Source organism: Acomys minous (genome assembly GCF_964271855.1).
Source record: "Acomys minous genome assembly, chromosome: 16".
Classification (NCBI taxonomy): domain Eukaryota; kingdom Metazoa; phylum Chordata; class Mammalia; order Rodentia; family Muridae; genus Acomys; species Acomys minous.
Genome location: NC_140498.1, coordinates 84,546,496 through 84,558,852, shown reverse-complemented (window position 1 = coordinate 84,558,852; position 12,357 = coordinate 84,546,496). Strand labels below are relative to the sequence as shown.

The 12,357-nt window shown below is 42.2% G+C and overlaps 1 protein-coding gene across 3 annotated transcripts in view; it reads right to left on the bottom strand.

Moving 5' to 3' along the window:
• SBNO1 (strawberry notch homolog 1) overlaps window positions 1–12,357 on the bottom strand; it is a 50,696-nt gene that overhangs the window by 17,133 nt on the left and 21,206 nt on the right. For all 3 annotated transcript variants that reach the window (XM_084762013.1, XM_084762014.1, XM_084762015.1), the window contains 11 exons: window positions 11,873–12,033; window positions 11,181–11,314; window positions 10,605–10,695; window positions 9,115–9,276; window positions 7,701–7,836; window positions 7,432–7,537; window positions 7,185–7,338; window positions 6,528–6,710; window positions 3,838–3,935; window positions 1,954–2,105; window positions 332–529 (listed from right to left, as the gene is read on the bottom strand). In XM_084762013.1, the coding sequence (XP_084618139.1) occupies window positions 332–529; window positions 1,954–2,105; window positions 3,838–3,935; window positions 6,528–6,710; window positions 7,185–7,338; window positions 7,432–7,537; window positions 7,701–7,836; window positions 9,115–9,276; window positions 10,605–10,695; window positions 11,181–11,314; window positions 11,873–12,033 (1,575 nt within the window). The remainder of the gene's footprint in view (window positions 1–331; window positions 530–1,953; window positions 2,106–3,837; window positions 3,936–6,527; window positions 6,711–7,184; window positions 7,339–7,431; window positions 7,538–7,700; window positions 7,837–9,114; window positions 9,277–10,604; window positions 10,696–11,180; window positions 11,315–11,872; window positions 12,034–12,357) is intronic.

The following is a 12,357-nucleotide window of genomic DNA, read 5'->3' as shown; positions in this document are numbered from 1 at the left end:
GTTTATGAACGTCTGTAAGTTTGTGCATCGACGCGCAGCTGTCTAGGGAGGTCAAATGCCCCTGGAATTGGAGTTCAGGGAGTTACAAGCCCTCTGACCTGGGTGCTGGAAAGTGAGCTCAAATTCTCTGCAAGAACTGTGTGAACATTTCTTAAAATTTAAATAATTTATTCAGATTACATCTCAATTGTTATCCTCTAACAGTATGAACTCTTATCTACTGAGCCATCCACTCAAGCACTGTTTGTGAGACAAGGTCTCACTGCGTAACCCCCTCTGCCGTCCAGCAGCTGAGCATCCCCACCCGCATGCTGTGCTCCTGTGCACTCACCGTCCTCGTTGTCTTCACTGGATTCATCTCGGAAGGGATTGAAATCGTCATCATCACCAGAACTCATGTTCTTAGAGCTCTCATAGTCGCTTTCCTCATTGTCAGAGACATCTGACTCACTTCCACTGTCATCAGAGCTGCTTCCAGTAAGGCCACCAACTTTTCGCGCCTTTTTGGCTTCTCGGCTTATTTCTTCACCTACCCTCAAAACCCCAAACAACAGTCAACTAAGAAATCAATGTCTTTTTTCTTTTATTTTTTTTTCCCCAGGTGGAGGCAGGTTTCTCTGTATAGGCCTGGCTGTCCTAGAACTCACTTTGTAGACAAGGCTGGGCTCGAACTGAGAGATCACCCTGTGTCTGCCTACTGCATGCTGGAATTAAAGCATACACCACCCACTGCCTAGCCAAAATTCAGTGTTTCTAAAGAGCCATAATGTCACAGTTTAATTCATAAATTGAATCTAGTGAGAGGTACAGACTGCAAGAGTGTGACGTGTGAAGAGTGAAGAACAAAGCAGGCTCACAGGAACCAAGAACTCGGGGATGCCCAGCTACTTCGCAGGAAACCACATGTACAAATAGAAACCTCAAAGTGATAGAAAGGAAATGAGTAACAGGGTGAAACTACATGACATGCATGCATAAAATCCTCAAGCAGAGGCTGGAGCGATGGCTTGGCACTGGCTGCTCTTGCAGAGGTCCTGAGTTCAATTCCAAGCAACCACATGGTAGCTTACAACCATCTATAATGCGATTTGATCATACTGTATACATAATAAATAAATCATTGGTTTGAATTACCTAATATTTAGAAAACAGACTGGGATACTCAGAAACTAAAATCAGAACTCCAAAAAGTTCTCTTATTAAAGGAATGGAGAAATTTAACAGAAAGCAATGTGTAACACAGTAGCATGTCAGCTAATCTAAGACACTCCTGGTCACAGAACACCACCACTTCAGGTGCTACTCAAGTGAAACACAGGATGGGTTACAGTATTAGTAGCCTACTCCTTTCAGACACATTACAAATATGGAAGCCACTAACATGGTTGAGCAAATGCTTGTCACAAGCCTGAAAAGCTTAGTTGGACCCCAAAGCCTACACACTGTTCTCCAACCTCCACACTCACATCGATACATGAGCACTCACAAACAAATGGAATAGAAAACATTTAATATCATGCATGTAGTTGTACAGGCAGATACAACATTGTATACATAATAAATAAATCTTAAAAAAAAAAAAAAAGCACCTCTTAAGCCTAACCAACAAGGCAAGACATACCACCTGTAACTCCAGGCAGTAGGAGGAAGGAAAGTCCTACCAGACACAAGGCAGGAAGATAGTGGATTGATTGAGCAGCCATGTTTATTAAACAGCAGCTGTGATGACACAAGGACTAAGTGAGCCTGGACATCCCTACCCTTCCTACAAGGCTGAAAGGTTCTAATTTCCTACGCACTAGACAGAAAGTTGGGACCACTTGTATATTCACTCAGGTCTCAGAGCCAACAGGGAAACCATCAGCCTTTCCAACTCAAGGAAGGCAGGAGCTCAGTCACAAACAGCCTCCTCAAAACTCAAACCAGCAGCACTGTCAGCATCAAAGCACTCACCTTTCCGCTTCTTTACTTTATTTTCTTTACAAGGACTATCTCTTGGTGAACTGTTGTTACTTGGAGCTGTCAAATCGATTCCTAGCAAACTATAAAGTTTCTTCCGGTCTGGAGCAGGGAAGTGTTTTTCAATAAGTGACTGCAATACTCCTCTATAGGAAAAAAAGCAGTGAACCTTATTACTTCATGTGTAAAAGTCTTACTAAATTATTTAAAGTATATTCATGTCTTGGGTGGCACACGCCACCCAAATATCCCAGCACTTGGGAAGCAGATCAGGCAGATCTCTTTGTTGAATTCAATGCCAACCTGCTCTACAAAGTGAGTCCAGGACAGTCAAAGCTACACAGAGAAACCCTGTCTCAAAAACATAAAACAAAACAAAAAGTAAAGTACATTTACATTACTTACTTACTTTACATTACATTAAAGTCTTCCTAAATATATTTTAAAAGAAATACATTTTCCACAATGTTAGTATTTTTTAAAAAGTAAAGTACATTTGCGTTGCTTACTTTATATGCACTGCATTACTTAAAAATCTTCCTAAATATATTTAAAAGAAATACAGCCGGGCAGTGGTGGCACACACCTTTAATTCCAGCACTTGGGAGGCAGAGGCAGGCGGATCATTGTGAGTTCAAGGCCAGCCCGGTCTACAAATCGTCTAGGATAGCCAAGGATACACAGAGAAAAACACACACAAACACACACACACACACACACACACACCCCAATTCCTTCAATCTTAATAAATATTCAAAACTAAGTTCAAGGGTATTTTAAGAGAAACCTGTCCAGTAGTGTTATACAAGATACAAACCCATCTTTTCTACTTTCTAGTGCTTACATAGCGGGATAGGGACTGGGGAAATGGCTCGATGGGTAGAGCTTCCTCTGCAACAATAAGGTAGACCTGAGTTCAAGCCCCCAGCAAACAAAATAAAGCTTAGCAGGGCTACATCTGCCTATAACACAAGCACTGGAGGGTCTTGAAGACAGCACTGCTGAGTGCTCCACGGCCAGTCAGTCTAGATGAAATGGCAGGCCTTGGTTCAGAGAACCTCTCTCCAGAGTGAGAGAGCCACAGAAGACACACAATATGCTACTCTCTACAAGTATGTACTCTTTTTTTATGTTTTTAGTCTTTTGAGACAGAGACTCACTAGAGAGCCCAGGCTGGCCTTGGACGCTGACGTCTGCCTGCCTCTGACTCCCAGCGCTAGGAACAAAGGCGTATGCTATCACTATGTCTGCTCTTCAACTAACATCTCTCAAGCTTCCTGGATTTGCGATTTTAATGTCTACTTTTATTTTTATAAAAATTTACTTAAAAATATGTGTGTGTGTCTGTTTATGGATATGCTGTACACATGGTGCAAGTGCCCTCAGATATAAGATGACAGGAGACACCCTGGAGCGCAGAGAGATACACAGATGTTGGGAGCTGAAGTCAGGTCCTTTAGGAGAGCAGGATGGGTTCAACCACTGAGCCAACTTTCTGTTCCACAGTATTGAATGTCCAGAGCACATTTTATAATATTATTGTCAAACTAAGTGCCACACTTTAAACCTGAAGTTAAAGCAGCTTCAAATGTACAAAACCAAGTACGGTTCTGTTAGTCCAAATACTCTATATAAAGTGGCCAAAATGTGCAGCATTTCTGAATTACGAGCTATCCACCTATTATTTTCCACAGAATCTATTATAAAGAATGAAAGCATAGAACTTAAACACAGATAAGGACAACTTTAAAGATGATACAGATAATTTCCCGGCCCCCAACCCCCCCCCCCCGGCCAAAAAAGAAAGAAACAAGAAAACAAAGGAAACACTAAGATTTATCTATCTTAACATTTATGAGGAAATTTAAAAAACATTACTTGGCAGTTGACACAAAATCGTTTAGTTCTCCTCCACCCTCTTCCAAGGCCTCTAAAGTTCTAGCTTCTCCTGTAGACTGCAGACCAATGACAACACACTGGAAAACATACAATACACAATTATAAGTAACTTGCTTTGGCTCTTCACCAAAGCTCATGTTAAGTATCTAGTTAAAAAAAATTAATGATTTATTCTTTTTTGTTATTACTGTCGTTTTTGTTTTGGTTGTTTTGGAGACACGGTTTCTCTGTGATGGCCATGGCTGTCCTGGACTTGCTTTGTAGACCAGCCTGGCCTCAAACTCACAGAGATCCGCCTGCATGCCTGCCTCTGCCTCGCTGGGATCAAAGGCGTGTGCCACTGCTGCCCAGCCATTTATTTATTCTTTTATGTTTTATGTGTATTGGTAATTTGCCTACATGCGTATTTTTACTAAGGTGTCAGATCTGCTTGAACTGGAGTCAAAGACAGTTGTGAGCTGTCATGTGACTGCTGGGAATTGACCTCAGGTTGTCTTAACCACTGAGCCACTATCCAGGCCCTAGTAAAATAAAACAAAATTTTTAAAGACTTCATAAAGTGAGCCATTACATTAAAGTAGTTTGGGCTTCATTTATTCTTCATGAGGTATACTATGTCAAGAAGTAAAGAAAGGCAGGTGCTGGGCTGGAGAGATGGCTCAGTGGTTAAGAGCACCTGCTCTTCCAAAAGTCCTGAGTTCAATTCCCAGAAGCCACATGGTGGCTCATAAACATCTGTAATGTGATCTGATGCCCTCTTCTGGCCTGCAGGAGTACATATAGGCAGAACACTATATACATAATAATAAATAAGAATTTTCTTAAAAAGGAAAGAAAAGAAAGCTAGGCGTTTGATCCCAGCACTCAGGAGACAGAGGCAAGCAGTTGTCTTTACATTCAAGACCAGAATGCTCTACATGGGGATGTCCACGACAGCAAGGGGTATGTAGAGGCTCTGTCTCTCTCCCTCTTCCATTCCCAGAAAGAAAATGTGAGGAAATACCTTATAGAACATGACAGATGTCCCTGGCCTCATGAAATTTATAGTGCTCTGTGGTTTGGGTGTGTGTATTTTAGCTCTCTCTCTGACTCTGCCTTCCGAACTCTGGGATAGAAGTATGCATCACCACTGGCAACGCTTTGTGTGTTAGTCATATACACAATCAACCACGCTTATGGAAGTACTCACTGCTATTAAGAACAGAGCACAGCTGGGCAAGCTGCACACAGTGTGTTATACTATGCTGAAACTATTCTTTTTTAAAGATTTATTTACTATTTATACAGAATTCTACCCACATATGTACCTGCCTGCCACAAGAGGGCACCAGATCTCAATGCAGATGGTCATGTGCCACCATATGGTTGCTGAGAATTGAACTCGGAACCTTTGGAAGAGCAGACAGTGCTCTTAACCTGAGCCATCTCTCTCCAGCCTCACAAAGAAATTTCTGAACGGGCATTCTTTGTGTATTTACACACACATACACACGCAAACATATATGCATGTGTTTGCAAATGTGTGAACGGATAGTTTGTCTTACACAAAGTCTGACGTAGCCCAAGTCAAACTATGATATAGCCACAGCTGGCCTTGACCTTGAAATCCTCTAGTTTCTATCCCTCATGTGCTGGGGCTATACACACATATTGCCTGGCACTTTTATGTTTTGCAGTTTGTTTGTTTAAGACAGGGTTTCACTGTGTAGCCCAGACTGTCCTCCAACTCACTGAGATCCAGCTGCTTCCTAAGAGCTGGGAATGAAGGTGCATAACCAGGGTTGCCTAAGAATTGATTTTTGACAAACATCTCAAACCCTTACCTACAAACCGGGTTATAGTGACACACCCTGGCAATCCTAGGAGTCAGAAGACTGAGGCAAAAAGATTGCCATGGTGATGTCAGCCGAGGCTACCCAAATACCAGACTAACCTGTGTTTCAGAACAATACTGTTTCAAACCCAAATCAACGTGATAAAACACGTTATCAAAAAAAAACCTTGTTGCAATATTATTATTATATTTATTATTTTCCATTTTAAAAGACTATTCCAGAGCTAAGTGTATTGGCACATGCCTTTAATCCCAGGCCTCAGGTATCTGTGAGTCTGAGTCCAGCCTGGTTTGCAAAGTGAGTTACAGGAAGGCCAGAGATATGCTATGAGACCCGGTCTCAAAAAGCCAAGAACAAGGGCCAGGCGTGGTAGTGCATACTTTTAATCCCAGCACTTGGGAGGTAAGGGCAGGAGGATCTCTGAGAATTTGAGGCCAGCCAGGGTTACAAACCTAGTCCAGGACAGTAATGGCTACACAGAGAAGTTTGTCTCGGGGCAAAAACAAAACCAAACAACAACAAAAAAACTTTCTAGACTATTCTAGCCAGGCAGTGGTGGTGCATGCATACCTTTAATCCTTGAGGACAAACCAATCTATAAAACAGTATTCCAGTAGAAGGCCTCATTTGGAGGCAGAGGCAAAGGCAGGTGGATCACTGAGTTTGAGGCCAGCCTGGTCTACAAAGTGAGTCCAGGACAGCCAAGGCTACACAGAGAAACCCTGTCTCGAAAAACCCAAAAAAAACCAAACAACAACAACAACAACAAGGCGGTCTCATTCTACAAAGACTCGGTAGCAGAGAACAGGCTACACTAGATAGCCTCCAACTTACCTTCCCGTTCTTGATCTCTTCCCGGGCCAGTTGCACCACCCTTTTCACTTTAGAGGCTATGCACAAGTACTTAAAAAACCTCTGGTGAGCAGACCAGAACTGACCCCACATAGATTTCTTCATTCTCTGCTCAGCATCAATCAAATCTGCAGCTTGCTGAAATCGTTCTCTAGCGATGACCCACTGAAAATATAGACAACATTTTACATGTATCCTTTTCATCCCAGCGCCCAGGAAGCATGAGGATCTGTGCACTCAAGGCCAGCCTGGTCTACAAAGCATAGGGAGTTAAGTCCCAGTGACACAGTGAGACCCTAATCTCCACAAAATTAAAAGTGACTCCTTCAACCAAAATAATCTGCCATCACTTGGGAATGTCTGAACAATTTTAGAATGCTCAAAATATACACTAACTAAAGGCATCGTTGTAGGCTATGGTTATACTGTAACTGTAAATTTGAATTGAAATAAATGGCTGCCTTTTATAAATTAACATTAAAAATAAAAACAGAAAATAAGGATTTTGGTTAAATAAGCAACTGTGATCACTGTTGTTTTACAGCGCCAAAACCATCTTCTATGTTAAAATGCTTCAATGAATAAAACTATTGAAAAAATTATCAGGTACATTAAAAACACTAAGAAAACATTTCTCACCAGCTTGACTGCTTTGTTATACATTTTAACATAGCTCTGAGAAAGAAGAACTTCCTCAATTTTGAAGGTCACTCCAGTAAAGCTCAGCTGCCGTGCAATGTACATCCCTCTAAGCTTCATATCCATAGCAACTATTTCCATGGCACCAACACCTCTGAACAAAATTAAAACACACAGTAACTATCAATAAACAAAACAGGACTTCCACACAGCAATGGTTCTGGAAGAAGTGCCACCAGCCTCATACCTGCGTTCCACTGCTTGGATAAAATCACTGAATTCTCTGAACGGAGTTCCCTCACCCCATATTCCAAGTCGGTTCATATAGGCCATGTTGCGTGGTTCGGAAGCACCTGGAAAACAGCCAAATACATTATAGCTGCAAAAGTAATGTGCACAGGCCAGCCTGGTCTAAAAAGAAGTCCAGGACAGCCAAGGCTACATGGAGAAATCCTGTCTTGAAAAACAAAACAAAAGGTAATGTGCGCACATCTTTCTGATTAAGCGCATACTCACCAGTGGCACTGGCATACACCACTCTGGCTTTGGGCAGTTTGTTCTGAAGCTCTAGAACAGCCAAGCCTGTCTTGGTTGGCTTGGAAGAACCAACAGGACATAAGTTTTTTGCTTTGTGACATTCATCAAATACTATCTGTAAGGCAGAGTTGAGGAACATATCACAGAACAGGAACTATCTATTCAACAGTGTAGTTTGACGGCAGTGTGTGGGTGGGTGGGTGGGGGTGCGGTGCGCACACCTGTAATCCCAGTAGAAGCAAGCAGATCTCTGTGAGTTTCAGGCCAGCCTGGTCTACAAAGTGAATCCAGGACAGACAGGGCTACACAGAGAAGCCTTGTAAAAAGAAAAAAAGTATATGAGCATAGGGGCCAATAGGAGTTTCCTTTAAGATTCCATTCATAGGGACTGGAGAGATGGCTCAGAGGTTAAGAGCATGGCCTGCTCTTCCGGAGGTCCTGAGTTCAATTTCCAGCACCCACAGAGTGGCTCACAGCCATTTGCAATGTGATCTGATGCCCTCTTCTGGCATGCATGTGTAATAAAATAAATAAATAAAATCTTTATAAAAAAAAAAAGATTTCACTCATAAATGGAACCCTCTTTGCCTCGGCTCTAGTCCTCTCCCTTATACTGCAGCTTCTGAGGCATCTGCTCAATGCATCAATTACTTCAGCTGTGAATTTCTTTCTTATCAGAATGCACGAAAGGCTCCACTGAGGCAAGAAGTATCCAGTACAAGGAGAATTTCAATAGGCTATAAACAACTATTAATTTAAAATAGCATTTCAGAAATTGGGGTTCATCCGCAGGACTACAGAGGCTCTAATGTGAGCAAATAAGGTGGGAAGCAAGCACTCTCTCCACGGATGTGAGCACTCCCCACATCTGACAATGGCTCTACAGTTTCCTGGGACTCTAATCATTAAAGGGATTACCTCCAAACCTCACTTAAATCTTTTTCCTAAAGGTCTATCTATATGTTAATTTTTATTCCATTAAGAATCTTAGCCGGGCTTGGTAGCAACCGCCTTTAATCCCAGCACTCAGGAGGTAGAGGCAGATGGATCGCTGTGAGTTCGAGGACAACCTGGTCTACAAAGCCAGTCCAGGACAGCCAAGGCTACACAGAGAAACCCTGTCTCAGAAGGAAAAAAAACAAAGAATCTTAAAAGGGGGGTTCTAGAGATGGCTCAGAGGTTAAGAGCACTGTCTGCTCTCCCAGAGGTCCTAAAGTTCAATTCCCAGCAACTACATAATGGCTCACAACCATCTATAAAGAGATTTAGTTCCCTCTTCTGGTCTGCAGGCGTACATGCAGGAAGAGCACTGTAAAAATAATAAATAAACCTTTTTTTAAAAAATAGGAAGAAAGAAGGAAAAAGAGAATCAGCAGTCTTTCCTGAAGGATACCACTCCGTCGAAGTCGTCACCACACCAATGCAGAAGCTGTTTTAACCTGGTCTTGTATTTACCACCAGACTGGCTTTCACCAATAAGGGAAGAATAGGTAGCAAAAATAACACCCTTTTTCACACTCCCATTGTGTTTGGAAGAAATTTTTCCGTATTTAAACTAGAAAAGAAACAATGAAAAGAACTGAGTTAGTATCCTTCCTATAGAAGTACCTGCTCACATTTTTGAGACTTGATTTAGTAGGTGCATGACAGACCCTAACAAAGCAGATACACACATGAAAAGCAGACAGACACTCTGAGTTTCACGACTAAAAGGGAAATATTTCTAGGAAACTTCATAACCAACAAAAGGCACATAGCACTAATATTAAAATTGCTGTCAAGAGGCCAGACTTGGTGATACATACTTTAAACCCAATACTAAGGAGGCAGAGGCACACAAATTTCTATTGTTTTGAGGCCAGCCTGGTCTACATAGTGGTTCCAGGATAGCCAGGGCTACATAGTGAGACGCTGTCTCAAAAAAACAAAAGAAACAAGATTTGTTCCAGGAATGGCACTTCACATGTTTTTAACCTTAGCACTAGGGAGACACTGAGGAAGGCGGACTGCTCTGAGTCAGAGATCAACATGGCCTATATAGTAAGACTCTATCTTACAGCAATAAATAAATTTTATGCTTGGTAAGCATTAAAAAATCTAGTCATGGCCAGGCGTGGTGGCGCACGCCTTTAATCCCAGCACTCGGGAGGCAGAGGCAGTCGGATCGCTGAGTTCGAGGCCAGCCTGGTCTACAAAGTGAGTCCAGGACAGCCAAGGCTACACAGAGAAACCCTGTGTGTGGGGGGGGGGGGAATAATAAAATAAAATAAATCTAGAGAGAGAGAGAGAGAGAGTGAGTCATGCTGGGTGTAGTGGCGCACGCCTTTAATCCCAGCACTCAGGAGGCACAGGCAGGTGGATGGCTGTGAGTTCGATGCCAGCTTGGTCTACAAAGTGAGTCTAGGACAGCCATGGCTACACAGAGAAACCCTGTCTCGAAAAACCAAAAAACCAAAAAATAAAAAAATCAATCTAGTTATATTAAAATGTGTTAGATACAGTCACACATTTTCTTGGTTCTACATCAACACAAGCAAAGTCACTCAACTCCATTGTGGAGAAATACCAACAATTTACCAGAATGACTCCCTCTAGGCTGCACAAATGTGTTGACTACAGTGAAGGTTCAATACTTTTCCATGCTGCTCATGTATAGGTATATGAAGTGCTCAAAAAACTATAAACTCCATTATACCAGGGACCAAGCCCACTTTGTCTTCCACTAACAAATACTTGGCTTGTGTGTTATATGGAACAGTTCATTTAGTGCTTATAACAAACTCACTCCCATCCCCACAGCCCCATCCCCAGCCCTCAGCAAAATATTACTCCCATTGAGTCTGAGCACAATGACAGCCCCACTGAACAGAGAAGTGTCCATACCTTATTTAATGAATGAACCAAAATGTTTTTTGCTCCAATATCCCTTAAGTCTCTTTCAGCATCGTATTTTAAGTCATTTGATACGCTAAACCTGTGGGGGTGGAAAGATAAACCAAATAAAACTTGAATTGCATTTTCAGATAGAAGAAGAAAGTCAGATCTTAACACTACAAAAAATGCATTTATGGGGGTTGGGGAGATGGCTCAGAGGTTAAGAGCACTGTCTGCTCTTCCAGAGGTCCTGAGTTCAGTTCCCAGCAATCTGGCAGGTAAAAAATACTGCATACATAATAAACAAATCTTTTTTAAAAAAATATATATATATATTCATTCATTCATTCATTTAAGCCGGGCCTGGTGGCGCATACCTTTAATCCCAGCACTCCGAAGGCAGAAGCAGGTGAATTTCTGTGAGTTCGAGGCCAGCTTTATCTACAAAGTGAGGCCAAGACAGACCGGGGTAAACAAAGAGAGCCTGTCTCAAAAACGAACAAAGAAACAAACAAAAATACATATATACAGTCATTTACACTCATCGTGCCATGGTAATCAATCAGGCAACCCCTTGGAACTTACCACAATGCTCTTTTTCTGCTCAACAGATAGTTTTCATATATGATCCCTGCTATGGTCCGGCCTTTGCCCACACCAGCACCATCGCCTATTAAGAAGCCAGCACGGTCTCCATTGGGGAGGAATGTTTCATGTTGCTAAAAGGGGAAGTTGGAAGGGTGAGTGTCATCTTCTCAACAAGGTGGCTCCTGTTGAGCTTCTGAGGAAAGTAAGCCCCTACCCAACTAAAGCAGCTACAGACAAGGTCATGGCTTGTCACTTCTCCTTGGGGGCACTCCCAGATCCCTGCCATACCTTCTGTTTTTCTAATGTATAGCTTCTTGCTTCTCCCTGTAGCCCTGGCTTCCCAGGCATCTTTAGTAAAGTGTGATTCCCAGAACATGATCAAGAGTGACCCACAAGCGCCTGGAACTCTAGCTTGGAGGTGGAAGGGACTCGACTCCCTCCAGTGGCCTCTGCCATTACAGACACATGGGAAACCCACACATACAGATAAAGAAATAATAAAATAAGCCAGGTGTTATGGTGCACGCCTTTAGTCCCAGCACCTGAGAGACAGGTAGATCTCTGAGTTTGAGGCCAACCTGGCCTACAAAGTGAGTATAGGACAGCCAAGGATAGAGAGAAACCCTGTCTTGAAAAGCAAAAAAACAAAATAAAACAAAAAAGATAAGCCATCAAACTTAACTAATTACCTGGGCCGCATAGGTAACTGCTTCGAGCTGCAAGGCAGAGAGCCAGCCATTATCAATAGTCTCTTCAGAGATGGAAGTTTTGTACCAAACGTCAGGAGGAGTGACACTGGACAAAGAGCTAGTCTCCACTACTGCATCAGGGTGACGCAGGCCAATTTTTACTAAAAATAAAAAAAATTTTTAAATGTTTCATTTAAATCATTTCAGTAACATTTCCAGCCTTATTACAAACTAGTACAATGCTTGTCTTATGACAGAGGAAATAGTAATTACTAACTATGAGCTTCTATATAAAGTTAGTAACACTAAGGTACGACTCCAATTTGACTAAATGACTGAACTACAGAGTTTAGAGAATGACACTGAAAATTTTAGTTACAGTAAGCAGACCTACTCAGGAAGCAAGGGCAGACAATGTTCCATGGCAACCCTACAAAACCAAACTTAGCAAACCAGTCTCATCTACCAAGAGAGGTGAGGAGGTC